Consider the following 21684-nt stretch of genomic DNA (forward strand, 5'->3'; position numbering starts at 1 on the left):
GCGCAGGCTCAGCGGCCACGGCTCACGGGCCCAGCCGCTCCGCGGCACGTGGGATCTTCCCGGACCGGGGCTCGAACCTGTGTCCCCTTGCTTTGGCAGGCGGGCCCCCAACCACTGCGCCACCAGGGAAGCCCTCAACATCGCATTTTCAAGGCTCTGGTTTTCTCATCGTTTTCAAAAACTCTGAGAACACGGAAGCGCTCCAAAGGTACTATCAGTGATACTATCAGACAAAGAACTTCAAGTGTTACATCACAAATTGCATAAAGTAGTCTACAATAAGACAATCTTTTCTAGTTAAAAAAGAAAACGTAATTCATCTGGCAATCCAGCTTGTTAGCTGAATTTCTATAACTTTCTTGTGCAAACAGGGAGAAAAAAAAAAAAACCAATTTTTAAACATACATTAGTAATACGGTTCAGTCAGAGTAGCCCGGTGCATTTCATAAGTGTCATACTAAACTTTTCGGGGAGGTTTAGCGGCAATGTCAGTCATAATTCCAAGTCATACTGAACGGCTGAGGAAGCCAGAGCCGCCGAACCCAGAGGAGGGGAGATTAATAGGCTAGCGGCTCGGCATCTGCATAGACACTGGAAGAGGACCCCGTGCCCGAGGGAGGGACACGTTCAGCCTGGCCTCTGAGGGTGGAACTGCTAGTCACGATGAGTATTCAAGCTGAGGGCAGATGAACACATGTTCAGGGATGTTATAGAAGGGACTATGGTAAGAGTCAGGGCTGTTCGGTGCTTTGTGACCCCCTAGAGGGGTGGGAAAGGGAGGGTGGGAGGGAGACGCACGAGGGAGGGGATATGGGGACATATGTATGCATATGGCTGATTCCCTTTGTTGTACCGCAGAAACTAACAACATTGTAAAGCAGTTATACTCCAATAAAGATGTATATATAAGAAAAATGTAAACAGTAATTACACTCCTGAAAAAAATCTATCCTATGAAATAAAAACATCAATATATAAAGATTTTTAAAAAAGGAGGGCTGCAATAAGGGATCTACAAAGTTCTCTGCCAAATCCTCTAAGCTTAGGCAAGTAAACACACCCTTCGTATAAAAAATATCTAAATACCCCCAATACTTCTGTGAGGCAATATTGTACACAGTCGTGTGAATATGATTCATTTTTTACTATAAATGTATATGACTCACCGTTTAAGAGTTTCTTTTCCTCATGATAGTCTGTACAGTGGTTTAGAAAAAAAGTTAGGTAAGAATATTGTCACATCAGAGAGAAGATCGGTTAGTATTATTGAGTTAAAGGTAACAGCCCTCTGCTTGAAGGGCTTTCTTCCGAGGCCTGAGGAGAGAAATAAGGCTGATAAACAGATGGCCTGTGCTTTAAGTAAGAAATTGCATGTCTGAAGACTGCAGGCCGTTTCTGCAGGCGTTTGTCTCCCATTTCACTGGGCTTTTTCCTCCTTCTTTGGACTTTTGGTTCTAATATCTTGGTTACTTTCTTTAGAAAGCACACAAAGACCCAAGTTTTGTCCTGGTCATCATATTCTAAATTAGTCAAAACTAACCAGAGTTTATTAGATTACACTGTATATATGAAACATACATATTAACCCAAAGAAAGACACCTTATTATCTTTCCTATCTAGGTGAGCAGTTAAAATGATTATTATTACTCCAAATATAAATGGCCAAAATGCTGAAAATATGTTAAGACTCTCACTTGCATATCAGTGCAATCAATCATTAGAGGTAGAAGCCAGAAAAAAATTTAACGGGTGTTTTCTTTCAGGATGGCAGCCAGCTCACAAATCTATATTATATTTTGATCACCACAAGTTTTATAACCATATGTCAAAATAAAACCCTCAGCAGGTTGCCGGAGTTTAAAAAAAAAAACAAAAAGAATGCCAAGCTAACACAAAATATTCAAGTAGTAAACTAAATTGATAGACATTACTTGTTAAGGTGACATCATCTTGTTTTGTAGAAAAAGAAACCAAAGTACGTATATCAAAGCTTCCAAATTTTTTTGTTCTGATTTTCAAACAACCAGAGATCCCATAATTACTACCACCTCATTCACATGCCATAAAATACCCATGATTAAGGAGGTCAGATAACCATTCTTTTTATTTTTCCCTGTTTACCAAAATAAGTTCATAGCTGAAAGGGATCTTAACAACATACACCAAATTATCATCCGCTCCCCTCACTGAAGGCTGAAAATCAGAGGTCAGGACTTGAATGAACCCCACAGCTCTTTAGCAGCAAAGCCAAGATTAAACTTCATCTCCCCTGAAGCTAAGCGCCATTTTTCTTAACATGCCATTGTGAGAGATAATACTTTCTGAAAAGACACAGGACCTAAAAGCCATTTAAATGATGCCTCAAAATGAGCTTTGTTTTTCAACTGCCAGATGAAAATCTAGTCATTAGTTTGCAAGGGATCACTGATGCCCCCGCTTGCTGACTTACTTTCATACAATTTCATCTGTCTTTGCTACTGCAGTCGTGATCATTTGTTTTATCAGTACCTTAGAACAAACAGCAAACTCACAGTAACATAAGTAAATTAAACTTAGTTTCAGTGTACAACATAGCTGGTAGTTTGATGAATCTCATTTATCATGTAAAACAACTGGTTTTTATCTAAGAGGCTCAGATTTTGAAAACCTGTCCCCAGGGAATTTGTTTCTAGGCAAAAAAATATGTCATCTCATACGATTACTTCTTGTCTGCTGTGAATTGATTTGAACCTGCTAGAACTTTATGGATCCTGCTAAGTTATTCATTTTTTTCTGAGTCTTTTTTTCTCTAATACAAGAAGTATCAGTAGGAAGAGAACATCTACCTAAATGATCCAAAGTATCTTTAAAACTCCACTAGTGTACTTTTGCAATGAGTCACAGAAATAAGAGAGGCTATTTTTTTTTTTACTGCCAAGCACATTTACATCAGAGTTACTCTAGGCACATGAGATACTTTCCTCTCTAACAAGAAATCTAACGTTCTGCCTTGATAACTAATTCCATCATTTGGTTGGCTCCATGGCCAAGCAAATTTGCATCTTCTTATAATATTGGTTAGACTGCATTACTCTGATCAGAGCCTCTGCTTTCTGGAAAGGTCAGAGTCCTTTAGAAGGCTGGAGCTGTGATCTACCAGCACTCAACTCTTCTTTGGTAAGAGGGCTGGCGACAATTTTTAATTGTGACCCCAATCTAGTTTACCTCTTCTAAGTGGAGCCAAAGAAGGATCCCCTGGGATAGGGAACGTTAAAAAACAAGCAAGCAAACAAACAAACCCTGTCTTACTAGTACACTCATTCATTTAACAAATACCTGTTGACCATCATCTTAAATAGGAAACCCTTTGGATAAAAAGTTAGGAAAATACGACTATATGTTCAGTTTGCTTACACATGCGTAAAGATGATTTGGAAGGATACACAATAACACGGTTACCTGCATCTCTGCACAGGAGGGAAAAGGGTAGGTGGGAGACAAAGGTATGACCATGGCACTTCTCATTCTGGAATCACGTGAATGTATTACTGAAAAAATTAAATAAACTAAACTGAAAACTTCAATATGGTCTTTTCAATATGATATGAGAAATGTTTTAATAGAGATATATAGAAGGCGGTATGCAAGCACAGGAATAAGGGAGGGCACTGCTACTTGGAATTTGAAAGGACTTCATTGAGGAAATAGTATTTTAGCTACATTTTGAAAATATGTATGCATTTGTCAGGAGGCCCTGAACAAAAACATTCTAGGAAGACAAACGCTGCACTTTTATATCTGAATGTCATATTTATCCGTAGCTACATACCCTATCTTCCTTTCTCACTCCAAAAGACCGATGTCACATAACCATCAGATAGGAGTTCTGTCTTATTACCAGGGATCTTAGGCACAAAATCCAAAGTGTACCATTCCATGTTCCCTTTACTGCTTTGCCTGGCCAGAAGACTCCCTGGTTCTCTACAATGTGTTTAATAACCATTTTCCTCTAGAAATTCTTCCTCATCTCTAAAGAGAACTAACTCTTCATAACACAACTGAGGCCTAATTCTTGGTTTTGTTTCCAAAGTCATAAACTCATTTCTCAAATTCTATAAAATTTAATAATTTATGCATTTCTAAACTATCCTTCTCTTTTACTCCCCTTAATTTATCTTTGTATCTCCAGAATTATCTTCAAATTTTGTACATCTCTCAAACTTCAAGGCTCAGAAGTTTACTCCTTATCCTAGAAGTAGTCTACTAGCAGAATTAAAATAAAGGTTTAATAGTTCAAACACAAAATCTGAAAAATTCCAGGATTACAAAGTTCTAAAAGTACCCGAGTACATAGTTACTTATTCCTGGTCAGTTTTTCTCTCCACGATTCATTTAACTAGTCACAGCAAATACTGCATTTTTAGAAGTTTGTGTTTTCTGTTTGCAAGGCTATACTTGTCATTTTTTATTCAGTTCTCCAATTTATTAGTTATTTTCTACTCTTGTCCTATCCTCAGAGGGATTAACCACTCCTTCCTTATTTGGTATTACCTATACACAAATACACACATGTTCAAAAATCATTTTTCAGGACTTCCCTGGTGGTCCAGTGGCTAAGGTTCCACGCTCCCAACGCAGGGGGCCCGGGTTCGATCCCACACACCACAACTAAAGATCCCGCGTGCTGCAACTAAGACCCGACACGGCCAAATAAATAAATATATTTTTAAAAACAATCATTTCTCTCTGAAAACAAAACAAATACTAACTTAAACCAAACACTGGCCAGTCACACTCATACAGCAAGACCCACTTCCTGCTCAGGCCTGCATCTGCCCCCCGACCAGGGGCTTCTTACCCCCCAGTTTTAATTACCTGTCCCTTAGATCTTCCCGGCAGGAATCGCTCAGACAGCGGGACCTGTAGCACAAAAGCAAAGCAAGGCAGCCTGGCTGAGAGCGCAAATCTGCTCAGCCAGTAAAGTGCACTTCATCATGACACCCGCCCCTTTCTCTCCACTAGCAACTGTCCCGCTTCCCCCATGCTGAGCCTCTGAGCTTGTGTTCTGTCCACCCACCTGAGCCCTAACGGTCCCCGTTTTATCAATGAGGAAACGGTAGCTCCCCGAAGAGGGAACGTTGACTGACTAGACAGAAGCTGACCTGCCAGCAGGCAGCCAGCCCACCCAATCCGTGATGCCTCTAATACCATGATTTTTAAGAATAAAAAACTAATTCATATATGAGGGTTTCTCCATGTCGGCACTAGGAACATCTGGGGCTGGATGATTCCTCGTCGTGGGGGCGTCTCCTGTGCCTTGTAGGGTATTTAGCAGCGCCCCGACCTCTCCGCTACCCACGGGAATGCCGGTAGCATCTAGTCCAGCTGTGACAACCAAACCATCTCCAGACGTTGCCAACTGTCCACCGGGGAGCACACTCGACCCAGGTGAAGAGCCACTGGCATACACCACAGAGAAATAAATTATTTGAAAGAGGATAACTTTAATGAGGTGATTTTCTGCCTTACAAGAGGAAGCACCCAGGATCTCTCTCGATGGTGGGCTTCTCCTATTAAATAACCGTAGCCTTTAAGGAAGGCACATATGCCTACAAGCCTCAGGATCTTCCCTTTTAAACTGAGGGTGTTAGAACAGCTCTAAATCCCTCCTGCACCTCAAAAGTGTTCTCCTGATCTATGGTTCTAAGTGCTTTACAGTCAGCGAGTGCTTGTGAAAACTAAAAACATAAAGTATTAGAAACCACGATAAAACAATGAGAAATTAAGAAGAAACAGTCCTGACACTGGGCTATGCCATTAGAACGTGTGACTATTTTACAGAATGGCCATCACTAAAAACTCTACAAATAACGAATGCTGGAGAGGAGAGGATGTGGGGAAAAGGGGACCCTCCTACACTGTGGGTGGGAATGTAAACTGGTGCAGCCACTGTGGAAAAGAGTATGGAGGTTCCTCAGAGAACTAACAGTAGAGCTACCATATGATCCAGCAATCCCACTCCTGGGCATATATCTGGACAAAACTAATTCAAAAAGATACATGCACCCCCCTATGTCCACAGCAGCACTATTTACAATAGCCAAGACATGGAAACAAGCTAAATATCCATCGAGAGATGAGTGGATAAAGAAGATGTGGCACATATATACAATGGGATATTATTCAGCCATAAAAAAAGAACGAAATAATGCCATTTGCAGCAACATGGATGGACCTAGAGATGATCATACCAAGTGAAGTCAGCCAGAACAAGAAAGACAAATACCATGTGATGTCGCTTATATGTGGACTCTAAAATATGACACAAATGAACCCATCTATGAAACAGAAAAAGACTCGTAGAGAACAGACTGGTGGTTGCCAAGGGGGAGGGGGAGGGGGAGGGATGGAGTGGGAGGTTGGGTTTAGCAGATGGAAGCTTTTATATATAGAACTGGATAAACCACAAGGCCCTACCGTACAGCACAGAGAACTATATTCAATAGCCTATGATAAATCATAATGGAAAAGAATGTGTGTGTGTGTGTATATATATAACTAAATCACTTTTCTGTACAGCAGAAATTAACACAATATTGTAAATCAACTATATTTCAATAAAAAATATATATATAAAGAAAATGTGACTATTTAAAAAATATATTAAAATTTTAAGAGTACATTTATGATCTGGAACAGTGCTGTCCGGAAGAAATACAATGCAAGCCACCAACATAATTTAAAATTTTCCGATAACCACATTAACAATGTACAGAGAAACAGTTAATTAATTTAATTAATTTTAATAATATATTTTCTCTTAATGCAACATATCCAGAGTCTTGTCATTTCAACATGTCATCAATGAAAAGTTATTAGATATTTTACATTCTTCTTTCATTCTAAGTCTTGCAATGCAGGACTTTACGCTTGTAGCACATCTCAATTTGGAGAGTATTTCCATACTCAGTAGCAGCAACATGTGGCCAGTGGCTATAATAATGACCGCAAACGACGAAAAAAAGGGCAAAAAGAACCTCTGTCATCTTCGCCAGAGAATGAAGTGTTCCACATAAATAATCAATAAGTGAAGCTCACCTTTTCAAGCAAAGCTTCTCCCGTTATACATTATTGATATCTTTCTAAAGCTCAATACAAACCACAGTACTTTTTAAACAAAGGATTATAAAAAAACCCACTGATGCTTCTCTTGATAAGGACCCACTAGTATTATGTGTTTTACACTCTGACACTGTTAGCTCTTCTGCGTTCTTCCCAGATACCACTCCTACCCTAGAAGCCAGAAGATAAATGGAAAACTGTCCTCCCAGGACTGCTCAGCTGTGGGGATGCCTACAAAATGCTATTTCTGGCCCCCCCCCCCTGCACTGGAGACTGGCAGGTCACCCCGCCTAAAAGATGGTGTCCAGGATCTCGCGTTGAAAGAAGCCCACATATAACATTTCTCTTCAGTATATCCATCACCCCCCCAACCCCCTATAAATCCTCAGGTCAGCAAGTCTCCACCTACTGTTCCCACTGCGTCTCTGTCTGTTTATACCTCTGTTCCCACTTCATCTAGAGGCTGTAGTTGTGGAGAGAACAGAGTCTCTGGTTTGCTACAGTTTACTGCCTGCCCCCTGTTGTCTCCGTGTAACTGCTGACAGAGAGGCTCCGCTCGTTCTCCAATCTGCCCCAGTTTGGACAATTACACGGCCACCCCATCCAATAGTCTCTATCCTTACGTCTCACGCCAGCAGACTTCAAGGACCCATCTCTGCCTGTAGATGAAAGGCACAGGAGGTGCTGTTAAAACAGCATTCACTTTCATTATCACGCACACTCTTGACACAGGAAGCCTTTCTCTTTAGTTACTCTGTCCCTTTTATATGATCTACTAGTTCTGGTTAGCTTGGAGTTCAGACTATCTTGCTGGATCTTAAGTCTCTACTGTTCCAAAAACCCGATCCATTTACTTGCAGTCAACAACTTTCCTGATTTGTAAAATTCTTGTCTTTGCTTCCTAATGCCTTGCAAGTTCTCTCACATCACTACCTGCTACTGGCCTCATCTTAGCAAAACACTTATAATCTAAAAAGGCTTTATAGTGAAACAGAGATTCATAAACATGTTCTCACATGCCCTGTCAATAATAATGATAATCCTTCCTTTTTCCCAGAAGCAGAGCCACGGGAAGACACATGCTGATAATTATAGGGACACAAAGGAACAGAAAACGTAAGCAGCCTCAGTACCGTAGGAGCAGAGGAGCAAAGGCAGCCACCGCAGCAATCACCACTTCTACTCTTCCCGCCTCCTGTTGCTTCTAATGCATCAGGTGGTTAGCAAACAGCATTCAATCCTCACAATGACTTTGGGATGTTTCATTCTTAGACCCCTTTCACTGCTGAGCAAAAACACTCAGATCTGTTAACTGATGCTGAAGATCAAACAGCTCATGAGTGTAAGTTGAGGCGGAGATGAGATCTGAAGCCATGTTAGTTTCTATGAAACGTGTGCTCTTTCTACGGGTCATGCAGCCTCAGGAACCAATCCCAGGGCCAGAGACAGTGTGGAAAAGGAAACTTTTAATTTATGAATACACAGTCTCTCAGAGTCCGTTTCTCATTCTGGATAAGAAATATGTTTGCACTTCCCTGAACCAGGTGGTGAGAAGGAAAAGGAATATTCGTTACGATTTAGTTCTTCACCATTAGGATTTAGTCAGAAATCCCAGTTTCCTCAACCCTTCTGATTTTGGTTTCATAAATCTGTTGTTTGTGGGGTTTTTTGTTTTGTTTTGTTTTTGCGGTACGCGGGAGCACAGGCTCCGGACGCGCAGGCTCAGCGGCCACGGCTCGCGGGCCCCGCCGCTCCGCGGCACGTGGGATCTTCCCGGACCGGGGCGCGAACCCGCGTCCCCTGCATCGGCAGGCGGACTCCCGACCACTGCGCCACCGGGGCAGCCCATGTTGTTTGTTTTTGTTAGTCATGACTACCTTTATATCATCCTTGTTCCTGAATGACTTTGGGTTGTCAGTTGTTTTCCCTCAGAACTTCCAAGAGACGGCTCTCTCTGTCTCCTACTGATGTCCTAGTGAATTAGCAGTAACAGCTCGTAAATTACACTAGTAAATGAGCTGTCAATTTACTAGTCACTGGTTGGTTAGTAAACCCATCTCTCTCGGGCTGTTGTCTTTGGTGTTCTGCAGTTTCACCATGAATAGTCTATGTGTGGATTTCTTTTTATTTATCTTGGTTGGGGATTTGCTGAACTTGCTGAATCTGAGATTTGTGATTTACCAATTCTGGACAAGTCTCAGCCATTCAGAGGCTGCCTCTTCCTCACTCGCACTACTACTTCCTTCTGGAAATCTGATGAAAGGTGTTAGATCTTATTGCTCTACACTCCGCGTCTCCTGCATATTTTTCTATCATTTTGTTTCTATGCAACACGTTCTGTTCAACGTCTGCTGCTCAGTCTGGCAGCTCACTCAACTCTTCTACTACGTCTAAACTATTCATGCTATGCACTTTTTAATCTCACCAGCTCCATTTTTCATTTCTAGGAGTTCTATCTTTTTTTTCAATTTTACATGATTATTTTAGCAGTCTCTTGCTTTACTCATGTTACCAATTCATTCTTATTTTCCTAATCACTTCAAACATAATTATTTTTATCCATAATTATTTTTATAATTACTTGTATACAAATAATAAAGTCCAAGGGGTGAAATTCTGCTTTTGTTTCTGCTGACTTGCTTCCTCAAGTGTTGTTTAATTTCTCTACTGCACACTAATAACTGGTGATGTGTCCCTGTGGGAATTTTAAGGGTTTTAGGTTGAAAGTTTGTTCCACCATGAAAAACGTGTACATCAATCTGCGTAGCAGGCAGGGAAACCAGTAATGGGAGAGCATTTTATTTCTCGGTTTGAGGTTTCTAACACCACATAGGTGGTGTATATATTTGAATCCCCAACTCCTACGTGGGCAAGGCTGTGGTTACAAATTCCCAAAGGAGATTTCTCTGTCCTCTCCTCCATCACCTCACAAACAAGGTCAAGGCAGACTATCCTGACATCTCCCTTTGTTGTTGCACAGATTTCTTTCCAAGCCTTCCCATTGCACTGATCATATAGACTTCAAGAGTCAAGCCATAGGCAGGGATCTCAGCTCCAACTCCCTGCCTTGACAGACCCAAGATCCGGTCTCCCATTTCCTATGTGACCATTAAAATTCCCACGTGGCTCTACGTTCCAAGTATCTGGTAAGTGCTTTGGGAAAATGGGGGCATCAGAACTAGCTTATCATCCTGGACTGCTGCTTCTGGCACCCCCTTTTCTTAAAAAAAAACATTAAATATCTGGGGACTTCCTCGTGGAATCTGCAAACGGTGTTTGCCGTACTGGATGAAACATTCTGAAGATGATCTGTCTCTCATTTCCAGGGAGGAAGGAAGGAAACCAGCAGAGTCCTCTTATTAATTCCATGTCTCCCACGATGCAGAAGGCTAAGGAGGGGCTGGCGCCCTTTCTGAGCTCACTGAACGGTGTGACAGAGAAGCACGCGGCCTCTCGCACCGGGCTGCGAAAACAAGACACGTCACGTTCAGGGTGAGGTAACATTAGTCCGTCAGAAGTTTTCCTTGAGAACACGGCCCCTGCTGGCAGTGAATAGGTAAACTCAGGAGCGACTAGGAGAAGAAAGGGATTTGTTTACAGAAGTAAACTGGCTTGGAAGAACTGCCAGACGCGAAAGTTCAGACCAGTCTGCTTTCGGTACACACGCAGACCTCGTTTTATTGTGCTTTGCTTGACTGCACTTCACGGATACTGCGTTTTTAACAATCGAAGGTTTGGGGCAACCCTGCATTGAGCAAGTCTACTGGTGCCATTTTTCCAGCCGCATTTGCTCGTTTCACGATTCTAGGGCACGGTTTGGTAATTCTGGCAATGTTTCAAACCTTTTCATCATTGTTGTATTTGTTCTGGTGATCTGTGAGCAGTGATCTGATGTTACCGTTGTAATTATTCTGAGGCACCACAAACTGCACCCAAATAAGGCTGCAAAGTCAATCTATAAATATGTGTGATCTGACTCCCCCATCGACTGGCCATTTCTCCATCTCTCCTCCTCTCCTTGGGCCTCCCTATTCCCTGAGACACAACAATCTGAAATTAGGCCCATTAATATAACCCCACGGTGGCCTCTAAGTGTTCAAGTGAATGGAAGAGTCCCACGACTCTCACTTTAAATCAAAAACTAGAAATGATTAGGCTTAGTGAGGAAGGCGTGTCAAAAGCCAAGACAGTCTGAAAGCTATAGGCCTCTTACACCAAACGGTCGTCGGCCAAAGTGTGAACGCAAAGGGAAAGTTCTTGAAGGAAAGCAAAAGTGCTACTCCAGGAAAGCAGAACAGCCTTACTGCTGACATGGAGAACGTTTTAGTGATCCGGATAGAAGATTAAACCAGCCACGACATTCCCTTCAGCCAAAGCCTAACTCAGAGCAAGACCCTAATCTCCTCAATTCTATGAAGGTCGAGAGAGGAGAGGAAGGTACAGAAGAAAAGTATGAAGCTAGCAGAGGTTGGTTCATGAAGTTTAAGGAGAGAAGCCACCTCTGTAACATAAAAGTTCACAGTGAAGCAGCAAGAGCTGATGTAGAAGCTGTAGCGTGTTATCCAGAAGATCTAGCGAAGATAATTAATGAAGGTGGCTACACTAAACAACAGATTTTCAATGAAGATGAAACAGCCTTCTACTGGAAGGTGATGCCATCTAGGACCTTCATAGCTAGAGAGGAGAAGTCAATGCCTGGCTTCAATGCTTCAGAGGACAGGCTGACTGTCTTGTTGGGGGCTGATGCAGCTGCTGACTTGAAGCTGAAGCCAGGGCTCATTTAACCATTCTGAAAATACTAGGGCCCTTGAGAATTATGCTAAACCCACTCTGCCTGTGCTCTGTAAATGGAATAATAAAGCACAGCCGTTTACCAAATGGTTTACTGAATCTTTTAACCCCACTGTTGCAAACTACTGCTCATAAAAGAAAGATTCCTTTCAAAATATTACTGCTCACTGACAATGCACCTGGTCACCCAGGATGTCTGATGGAGACGTGCAACGAGACGCCTGCTGTTTTCACGCCTGCTGACACGACATCCATTCTGCGCCCCGTGGATCCAGGAGTTATTCAGACTTTCAAGTCTTATTATTTAAAAAATACATTTTGTAAGGCTACAGCTGCCACAGATAGTGACTCCTCTGATGGATCTGGGCAAAGTCAGTTGAAAACCTTCTGGAAAAGAGTCACTGTTCTAGATGCCATCAAGAACGTTCCTGACTCATGGGAACAGGTCAAGATATCAACATTAACAGGAGATTGGAAGAAGCTGATTCTAACCCTCCCGGATGACTTTGAGGGGTTCAAGACTTCAGTGGAGGAGGTAACTGCAGTCACGGTCGAAACAGCAAGAGAACTGGAATTAGAGGTGGAGCCTGAGGATGTGGCTGGCTTGCTGCAATTTCATGATAAAACTTGAACAGATGAGGGGCTGCTTCTTATGGGTGAGCAAAGAAAGTGGCTGCTGAGATGGAATCTACTCCTGGTGCAGATGCTGTCAGGACTCTTGACATGACGACAAAGAATTTAGACTACTGCAGAAACTTAGCTGAAAAAGCAGCAGCAGCGTTTGAGAGGACTGACTGATTCTGAAAGAAGTTCTACTGTGGGTAAAATGCTACCAAACAGGTCTGCACTCTATAGAAAAACCGTCACGAAAGGAAGAATCAATCAACGTGGCAAACGTCACCGCTGTCTTACCTTAAGAAGGTGCCACCCGCCCCGGTTTCAGCAGCCACCACCCCGCTCAGTCAGCAGCCGTCAGCATCAAGGCAAGACCCTCCACCAGCAAAAAGATTACGACTCTCTGAAGGCTCAGATGACGGTTAGCTTTTCTCAGTAACAAAGTGTCTTTAAATTAAGGTATGTACGTTGCTTTTTCAGACATACTGCTATTGCCCATTCAATAGACTGGAGTAGAGGGTAAACATAACTTTTATGTGCACTGGGAAACCAAAAAATTCATGTGACTTGCTTTCTTGCAACATTTGCTTTATAGCAGTGGTCTGGAACTGAACCTGCAATACTTCCGAAGTATGCCTCTATGCATGTACTGCTTATTTTTTTTATAGCAATAGAAAGAAAAAAATCCTTTTTGAGCCTCTGTTACATTCATGCTAATTTACTCACATTAATTCTTAGCCCTATGAATCTGTGTACAGATGAAAAAACTTGAGGCTCAGAGACAGAAACTGCCATCTTTATGGCACAGCCAATAGGCCATGGAGCTAGGGTTCAAATCTAGGTATGCCTGTGCTATTTCTATACAGCCGACACAGGCCTCTAACAAGAAGGCCTTGAAATACAAAACTCACTGAACTAAATAAATAGTAGCAGAGTCAGCTCAAACAAGCCAATGTATTCCTAATTTGGATGTCAAAATCAGGAGCTGTTCAAAAGAAATGACTCCGTTCCACCTACAGTAAAGGACTTAAGCAAAGTACTCCTGCTACTCCAATTGCCTGTCTAAACTTTTCAAAGGGCGCTCTTCCAAAAGAAGCTCGGGAGGAAAGAGATGATCTCCGACACCAAGCTGACTGTAGAGGGGCAGTTTGGAAGGAAAGGGAGAGAATCCGTTTTTTTGTTCGTTTGTTTTGTTTTTTTAACATTATTTATTTATTTGGCTGCAACAGGCCTTAGTTGCAGCACGTGGGATCTTTGTTCCAGTGTGTGGGATCTTTAGTTGCGGCACGCGTGAGGGATCTAGTTCCCGGACCAGGGATCGAACCCAGGCCCCCTGCACTGGGAGCACAGAGTCTTAACTGTTGGACCACCAGGGAAGTCCCAAGCAATCGGTTTTTTTAAAAGTACTTTAAAACCAGTTTTTATGGTAAAGAGTCAAGGAGTGGAAAAGTTCAAGGCAAATGGGAGACAAAGCTGTGAGGGGAAATTTTACTGTATAACTTTTTATATTTTCTGATTTTTGAGTCATGTGAATACAATTACATATTCAAAAAATTAAACTTTAGGAAGCTAGTCTAAAACTCATTTCTAACCAACTGTTCGAGCTACCCTATGTAACAAGAGAATAAAGGACTAATGAAAACTAAGTAAATAAAGTTCTTTCACTTCCATTATGCTTATTCTCCACACTATGAATGTTCTCTCAAAACATGCCAAATTTTTACGGTAAAGTCCTTGTTTCATTCTAAAGAACTAAAGTAAAATCTTTACAGTGGCTAGAACAGGAGGCCAGTGAAATGAGAACAATTTAGTGATTTCTTTAAATCTATTTGCTGAAATCCACCTAAAAGACAGTCCATGTGTCTCACACATCAATGCCAGTTTAGCCCTGGCTCCACGTACCTTTCGGAAAAGCAGGTTTAACGGCCATCCTGCCAACCAGGCATTCCTTCAGCATGGATTCATAGTTGACCCAACGATGAACCTGGTGTAGGAGAAAAATAGCAGAAAAGCAACATGACTCTAACTCCATGAGATGCCCTAATTTTTTTCTGATGAAAACTAAAATATTCTTACACGGCTCTGAAAAACTAAGAAGCAGATTCAATTAGCCAACAAGGGAGAGACAAAAATGGGAGCATATATAATAGGGACTTTAGAACAATGTTCTCAAAGTGTTGTCTACAGACCTCTGGAGGTTCCTGATGCCCTTTCAGATACCCACGAGGTCTCGATTCGTTTCACAATAATACTAAGATGTTATTTGCCTTTTTCGTCGTATTGACATTTGCAGTGATGTTGAAATAGCAATGGTGGGTAAACCAGTTTGCAACTTAGCACAAATCAAGGCAGTGGTCTCAGTCATTACATTGCTTACCACCACAGACCCACGGGGCTGGAGGGAGTTGGCTTCATTTAAGAATATCCTTCAGGAAGTAGAAAAAACAATTTTCTTAAACCTCAACCCTTGGTTACAGGTCTTTTTTATATGCTGTGTGACAAAATGGGAAGTTCTCAAAAACACTTCTGCTGCTAAGTAAGATGCTTGCTGCGAGGAAAAACACTTAGGCAACTGTTTGATTTGCCTATGAAACTGTGTTTTTTCTTGAAAGCCTGTTTATCCATAAAAGAAACAGAATGACCTATAAACTAGTTACTCAGACTTGGGTATCTGATAGACATTTTCTCCTAAATGAACAAAGTGCGACTGTCACTTCAAGGGAAACAACTGACAGTATTCGTTGCCAGAATTACTAGTGGGAATTAAATTTAGACAACCTTTCTGGAGGGCATCTTCTCAATATCTATTAAAAGCCTTAAAACATGCAGCTCTGCCCCTCAGTCATTCAGGAATTTACCTGAGAAAACATTTGCATATACACAAAGATGCAGCGCCAGGATTCTTACTCATCATAGCACTAGTTATGTTAGCAAAATATTGGGAACAATCTAAAAGTCCAATTGTAAAAGACCAGTAAAGGAAAATTGTAATATATTATTCCATAAATGCTATATAATCACTGAATAATCCGGTCGAATAATACTGATACCAGAATCTTTATGTATGTTCCTGAGTAAATAAATATACACTAAAATAGCAAATATGTAAAAAATATATAGGTAATTATAAATGCACACTAATTGATATAAATTGAAATTTTATTTACCACATAGTTATGGAGTCTCCAGTAATGTGTAAAGCACCATCTCTGGGGCTATGGGGTTGGGTAGAATTTTAACAGATAGATGAAGGAGAAGGCTATTCAGAGAGACAAAGGTATGGGGTTTGTCAATCGTGGAACTGGTGGTTTGCTCCAAGCACTTCGGTTCCAAAGCAAGTTGCGTGTTGAGAATATTTACCTTGACGACATTATTTTTAGGCCCTCAAAATGCCAGGCTAATGACTTTGAATTCATTACACTGTCACTGGTGAGCCTCTGAAACTGGTAGAGCAAGGTGCTAAGACGACTGCCTTTAAGAATATGATTCCAGCTGTCATGTTATCTAAATTGGCACTGAAGGTAAAGGTGTCGGGACAGTGTGAAAATATGAGGACTCGAGAGGGTGACGCTGACTTGACCTCAGGCAGTGGGAAGAGAGAAAAGGTGCACTGTTTACACACAGCATCCTAGACTTTCACCCGTGATTAGATGCTGCGGCACATCTGTTACCAAGACTGCTGCCCCTGCCTCAGACGGAAGCTAACTGCCCTTATCGAGTGCCAGCCCCGACTACAAAAGGAGGAAGCTGCCCCTAAAGAAATTTCTAAGCAACGGGTTAGCTCTAACTAGGCCCCAAACGGCAGAAGAGCCAGACTCCAGCGGACCTCGAGCCCCGTTACGCACTCACGGTGCTGCACTGGCTGTGAGTGACACACCCGCCGGCGCCCCGACAGCCGCCGTGACCTACAACCAGAGGGGCCCAGAGGAGGGCTGACAAGGGGCGCTGCCTCAGCTCTGGGCCCGGACCGCAGCCCCGCTCCCGGGTAAGTCACGACTAGTCCCCCGCTCTTCTCTCCATTCCCTGCGGTTTACCTCACCCTCCCTATCTATCTATCTGTGGTGCCCCAGCCCGGGCCAGGCTGGGAAGCCCATCCGCGAACTCGTGCTTGCTTCGCCCTCCTTTGGCCACCGAATACAGCTTGTGCCGTTCCAGTCTCAGCACGGGCTTTGTTTCTGGCTCTACGAACCCCAGCAGAGAAAGCACCTCCCAGGCTGAGACACGGGATCTCGAGCTGGGCCAAGAGCCTGGCCCGGGTCCAGGTGACCACTTCAGTGACACGGCGAGAGAAGGCAAAGGTCAGCCAAGTGGTTTCAAGTTCCCGTTTCCAGAAACAGGGAGCAGTGGAAAGCACAAAGGGAAGAAGACGGGTTAGAGTTATCTGAGGACAACTGCCAACAGGTTTTCAAACCGCCCGTCAGGCAGCTGCAAATACGAAACGAAACGTCAGAAGTGAGATCGAAACTAGAGGCAGAAGTCTGACGATAAAGAGGTGACTTAATAATACTCTGTGTACAACTCAAATACTAGCTATTAAAGACACGAGAAGCTGCATCCCTCTTTCCAGAATTTGATAAAGTTGTTTACCTCTGTGGCGAGTAAAAGTCACAAATAAACGTCACTGCTCTTATTAAAGCCAAGGGGAGCGCAGCAGTCCGGTGACCAAAGTGTGGACAGAGAGTGTGGCCTGACACTTCAGTCATCGAAGGACGATGCAGCCATCAAGCCAGCAGGCCGCCGCAGCCGCCCCCTCCGGTGCGGCCCAAGAGGAATTCAGGATGGAGAAAAGGGGGCACTGGCCCTAGAGAGTTAAGGCGCAGACCAAAGGAACAATTCCACCAAGCCCAGACTCTTGCATCTTCCCATACACAGAAAAGCACTGAAATCATTCACTGACATGCCTGCTTTTTGTGATTAGTAGTAGTGTTTTGATGTTCCACTACGTGTTTTGTCCCAGCAAAAGCTCCTGTATATCTGGAACAGTTTCTCAGAGCTATGTGAGAGGCTGTCTCAGGACTACAGTCCTCAGTAATACCTCAAATAAAACATAATTCTCAACTTTTAGGCTGTGCATTTTTTTTCTGGTCAACAAAAGTATCGTTGAAACTGCTAAAGAATTTAACAATACAGCAGTTCTTGTGACTTCCCCCAAACAAGCTTATTTCGATAAGGTCCATATAATTGCACAACACTAAGACATGTGAACAGGACTGGATGTTACCGGAACGTCTTCTTGTGGAAGGGCGCATTCGGCATCAAGAGGTTACAGGTGCCAGCTAAAAACGGGTACTTGCCGTCTTGCCTCTTCAAGGACTAAACCACTAGCCACTGCAGCTGCTGACCTTCACCACCCCCTGAAAGTGCAGCAGGGTGGAGACCAGGAACGACACACTCTGCACTCTGGGAAAAACTGGCAGAACAGGCCTTCGGAGACTTGGATATTTTCAGGAGACGATTTTATGAGCCCAAATTCCTGCATCCTCTCATATCTAGAAAAGCACTAAGATCATTTAAGGTGACCTCTGCCCCTCGTAACTAGCAGTAAGCATCCGCCAAAGTGTGTGCTTGACTCTACGTACCCCTCTTCACTAAAATCATACAAGACTGACCTCTCCCTCTGCCTCTTGGGAGCAGTTCCTCAGGGCTATCTGAAATGCTGTCTCCCGGGCTACAGCCCTCATTTCGCCCCAAATAAAACTTAACTCACAGCTCTCACACTGTGAATTTTTTGTTCAGTTGACACAGGACAGGTAAAAGTATGGTAGACAAGTTTTCCGGCAAATACTACCAAACTTTCTATTTGGCTTGCACTGCTAGCCAATAACAAATATCAAATGACAACGGGAATTTAAATCAGCGATAAGGACCTCCCAAGGAGAATCCTATTATCACCAATGGGTAAAAGTGACTTTTCTCCAACCCAGGAAAAACATTAACAGCAAATGAGATTCGGTTATTTAAGGAGATGCATGTAAGTACATGAAAGTACAAAACAAATTATATTTCTGGTATCCTGGTCAAAAAATAAATCCTACAGCGGATGAGAAGGTGAGAGGAACAGAAATCAAATTCCACTTGTTCAGGACGCAACTCTAAAAATGACCCACCCTGATTCAGGTGTCTCAGGTGGTAAGAAACCCAGCACTACACCATGGTGAATCATCGCTAAGATACAAAATAAAGCATTTGTGAGACAAAGGCAAATTTCTGTTCTTTTCAAGATAGTTGTTTCAAAATAGCAGTTCAGCCAATTGATAGGCATTATCATATTCTACATGATTTTTAAACAGTGTAAGAGCTAATCATTGTTTTCAATAAGTATAAGGGAGAGAAGTGACTAATTTAAATATCTTTTGACACATACTACAGCATCTCTGCTATCTCTAGGAAAAATACGTCTTCTATTCATTAATGATCTTTCTACATAATATGCAGACGTAGTACAGCGAGACAGGCTGATTATGTAACAATCCCCAAATGAGCAAAGACTAAGAGCAAAGAAGCTAAGGGACTTGTTATCTCCTCTAATGGTCACTGCCTCCTATAAGTCAGTCATCACCATTATCAAAACTGATCAAAACTGAGTAAACAGTTGCCAGCAGAAGAGCAGCAAACACTTAAGAGTAAACTCCCAGACAGGGATCTGAGAGCAACTCTAAACTGTTAGTAAAATAATTCAAAGGCAAGTTAAATGAATCGCTGTTACTTATGAGCATCTTCCCACACTTCAAAATTCGAGCCACGCATCTGAAATGTACGCCCCTCTTTTCTTTCTTTCTGCCACCGCCGCACTGCTGGACCTAAGAGCGCTCGCCCACGGGGAGGGAAGATCACTTCCAGCGCCTTTTACCTGATCAAAAAGGTCAGTGCCGTCTGATCCCGCCGCTCTCATAAGTTCCTCTTCCCCGCCAGGATGATACTCCATATACGGGCTGACATTATAAACAAACCCTGCATCAAATAAGCAGAAATGACACCCTAAGTGAACTTCTTACACAAACTGTACAAATTAGAAATCCAAGTTTCAATACATTTTTCCAAATACATTCCATTGAACAAACCATTCTTTAGAGGTATTAATAATATGAGGGGTCTGGGATTTCACCACACTTGCAAGCTAACAAGTTAGCCTGCCCGTTTCATGGGTCCTGACAGAAAACACGAGACTCCCAGGTTAGAAACAAAGGAGAGCTCAGTACTTACATCAGTAGCGGTAACTAGAATATCAGCATCTGCATGAGCTCCCTGAACCCCAATTCCCACAGAGCTACGTGAAGAGGGCCAGATAACACCCGTAAACTCAATGTGCTTCATGACGGAAGAGCAACCTCGAGCTCAGGAAGCTCGAACCTTTTCTAATGGGCAGTAAATACACCCGGCCCTTTGCTCTGGAGGGAGACCTGATCTCTATTATGCTGAACGGTAAGCACAGATGTCCTCTGCTCTAGAGGGAGACACTAGCTCTACCATCTAAGGTTGTTCACTACACAAACATCCCTGAAAAGACTGCCTAGGACGACGACAGCCGGCACGTCTGCTCGCAAGCTGTGCAGGTGTGCAAAGACCTATAGAGAACTGCCTCCTCACACGCAAGGAAATAATGAAGCACCACATATAGCGTTTGACAGTTCTCTCTGCGCCCACATCCCCCTCTCATATCACCACTGCATCGTCCTCTACGGCCCCGGCAGGAGAATCGGATGAAAAGGAGTGGAGCTGCCCTCCAGCAGTTGATCGACTCAGCAAAGGCTGAGACGGTGACTGGACCACTGAGGCGCGGTCTGCGAAAGCAATCGCAACCCTTTTCTGCGGTTGCCCAAAGAACCAAGATTACTGTTTAGATCTTAATAATCCTTTCACCTCCCCCAATATTTACTTTACCTGTTCATATATTTAACTATGCTTTTATCTTTTAAGAAGAAGGAACAGGGAACAAGAAATACAGGAGAATAGCTCAATGAATAGCCTTCCCAAGGAAGTGAATTCCTTTTTATTCCTTCACTTGCAGTAAACTAGAGAGCAGACAAATCCAGCCCTCAAGAGTGCAAGGAGGGCAACTGGTTTTCTTATATCCACAGGGCTATTCCTTCTTTATGTAATGACTTCCATGAATTTAAATAACCTCAGATCATTTAAAACATTCATCTTATACAATAATCTTGGAAGGAAAGTAGATGAGTTTCAGACTCAAGAAAGGTACTGTAATTTATTTTTCCCCCAGTTTAATTTTGGAAAATAACCAAGCAGTCCAGGTTTCTTTATAAAATTGCTTAAAGGCAATTCACAAAAAGAAGTAAATTCACAAAATCTCTCTTCCAGCCAGCCGTCCTCCAAAAGTCAGGAAAAGAAAACAAAAAAACAAACAACTGGCAGAGTTCCCCTATCTCTCCTTCCCCATTCACCTTTCCCCGCCAAATTTAGAAGGAATTTTTGCTATTGTTTAATGCTCCAAATTCCACAGACCACAAATGTCTGAAGATTAGGATCAGAATTATTCCCAATAGGCTTTTAAAGATAGAGAATGCGTTCCAAACAAAGGAAGTCCAAGCTTTCTCTGCAACCAAACCTTGGCTTGGGTTCTAGAGTTTCTCAGGAACACGAAATCTATAACACCCGATCATCTAACCTTCTGTGATGGAGTCCCATGTATTTCAGCAACCAGTGGAAGGGTGACCAGGCAGCTTAGCAACTACCCCTGATCACCAGAGAAAGCCTGAGACACCCCACGGGTGTTCTCCGCTGCCCGCCAAGCCTTTAGCTCAACCCTTGTGCTCTCGTATCTTCCTTCTGATGGACTAGGATCACTCCGGACCCCAAGAATTTCCCATCCTCTTCAAATGCACAACATCAGGAACGCCGACAAAATCCCTCGCTTTCAGGAAATTAAGACTGTTAGTGTCTCAGCCCAAGAAATGTCAGCTCCAACCACACTTGCCAGTGTCAGTAACTTGCTAATTATGAGACTTTAAACCCAGCCCCAAGATGCAACAGGTTGCATTTCCTCTGGCCCAGAGGCTCGCTATTCCCTCTTTTTCTTCCTCCCCTATCTCCTTCCCTTCTGCCTTTTCAAAAGCATTTCCTAACAACTAAAAATTGCACCTCTGAGTGCAGCCGAAGAAAACAAGAACCTAGCTTTATGCTTTTCCCTGACGCTTTACCGTATTCTATTTGTACGA

General features: G+C 42.7%; 1 protein-coding gene across 1 annotated transcript in view; it reads right to left on the bottom strand.

Moving 5' to 3' along the window:
* Positions 1 to 21684, bottom strand: part of CYB5R4 (cytochrome b5 reductase 4) — an 87574-nt gene that overhangs the window by 39995 nt on the left and 25895 nt on the right. The window contains exons 3-5 of the mRNA XM_059083904.2: positions 19359 to 19459; positions 14411 to 14492; positions 1167 to 1196 (exon numbers count right to left, since the gene is read on the bottom strand). Of these exons, the coding sequence (XP_058939887.1) occupies positions 1167 to 1196; positions 14411 to 14492; positions 19359 to 19459 (213 nt within the window). The remainder of the gene's footprint in view (positions 1 to 1166; positions 1197 to 14410; positions 14493 to 19358; positions 19460 to 21684) is intronic.

Source organism: Kogia breviceps, chromosome 13, assembly GCF_026419965.1.
Source record: "Kogia breviceps isolate mKogBre1 chromosome 13, mKogBre1 haplotype 1, whole genome shotgun sequence".
NCBI classification, from domain to species: domain Eukaryota; kingdom Metazoa; phylum Chordata; class Mammalia; order Artiodactyla; family Physeteridae; genus Kogia; species Kogia breviceps.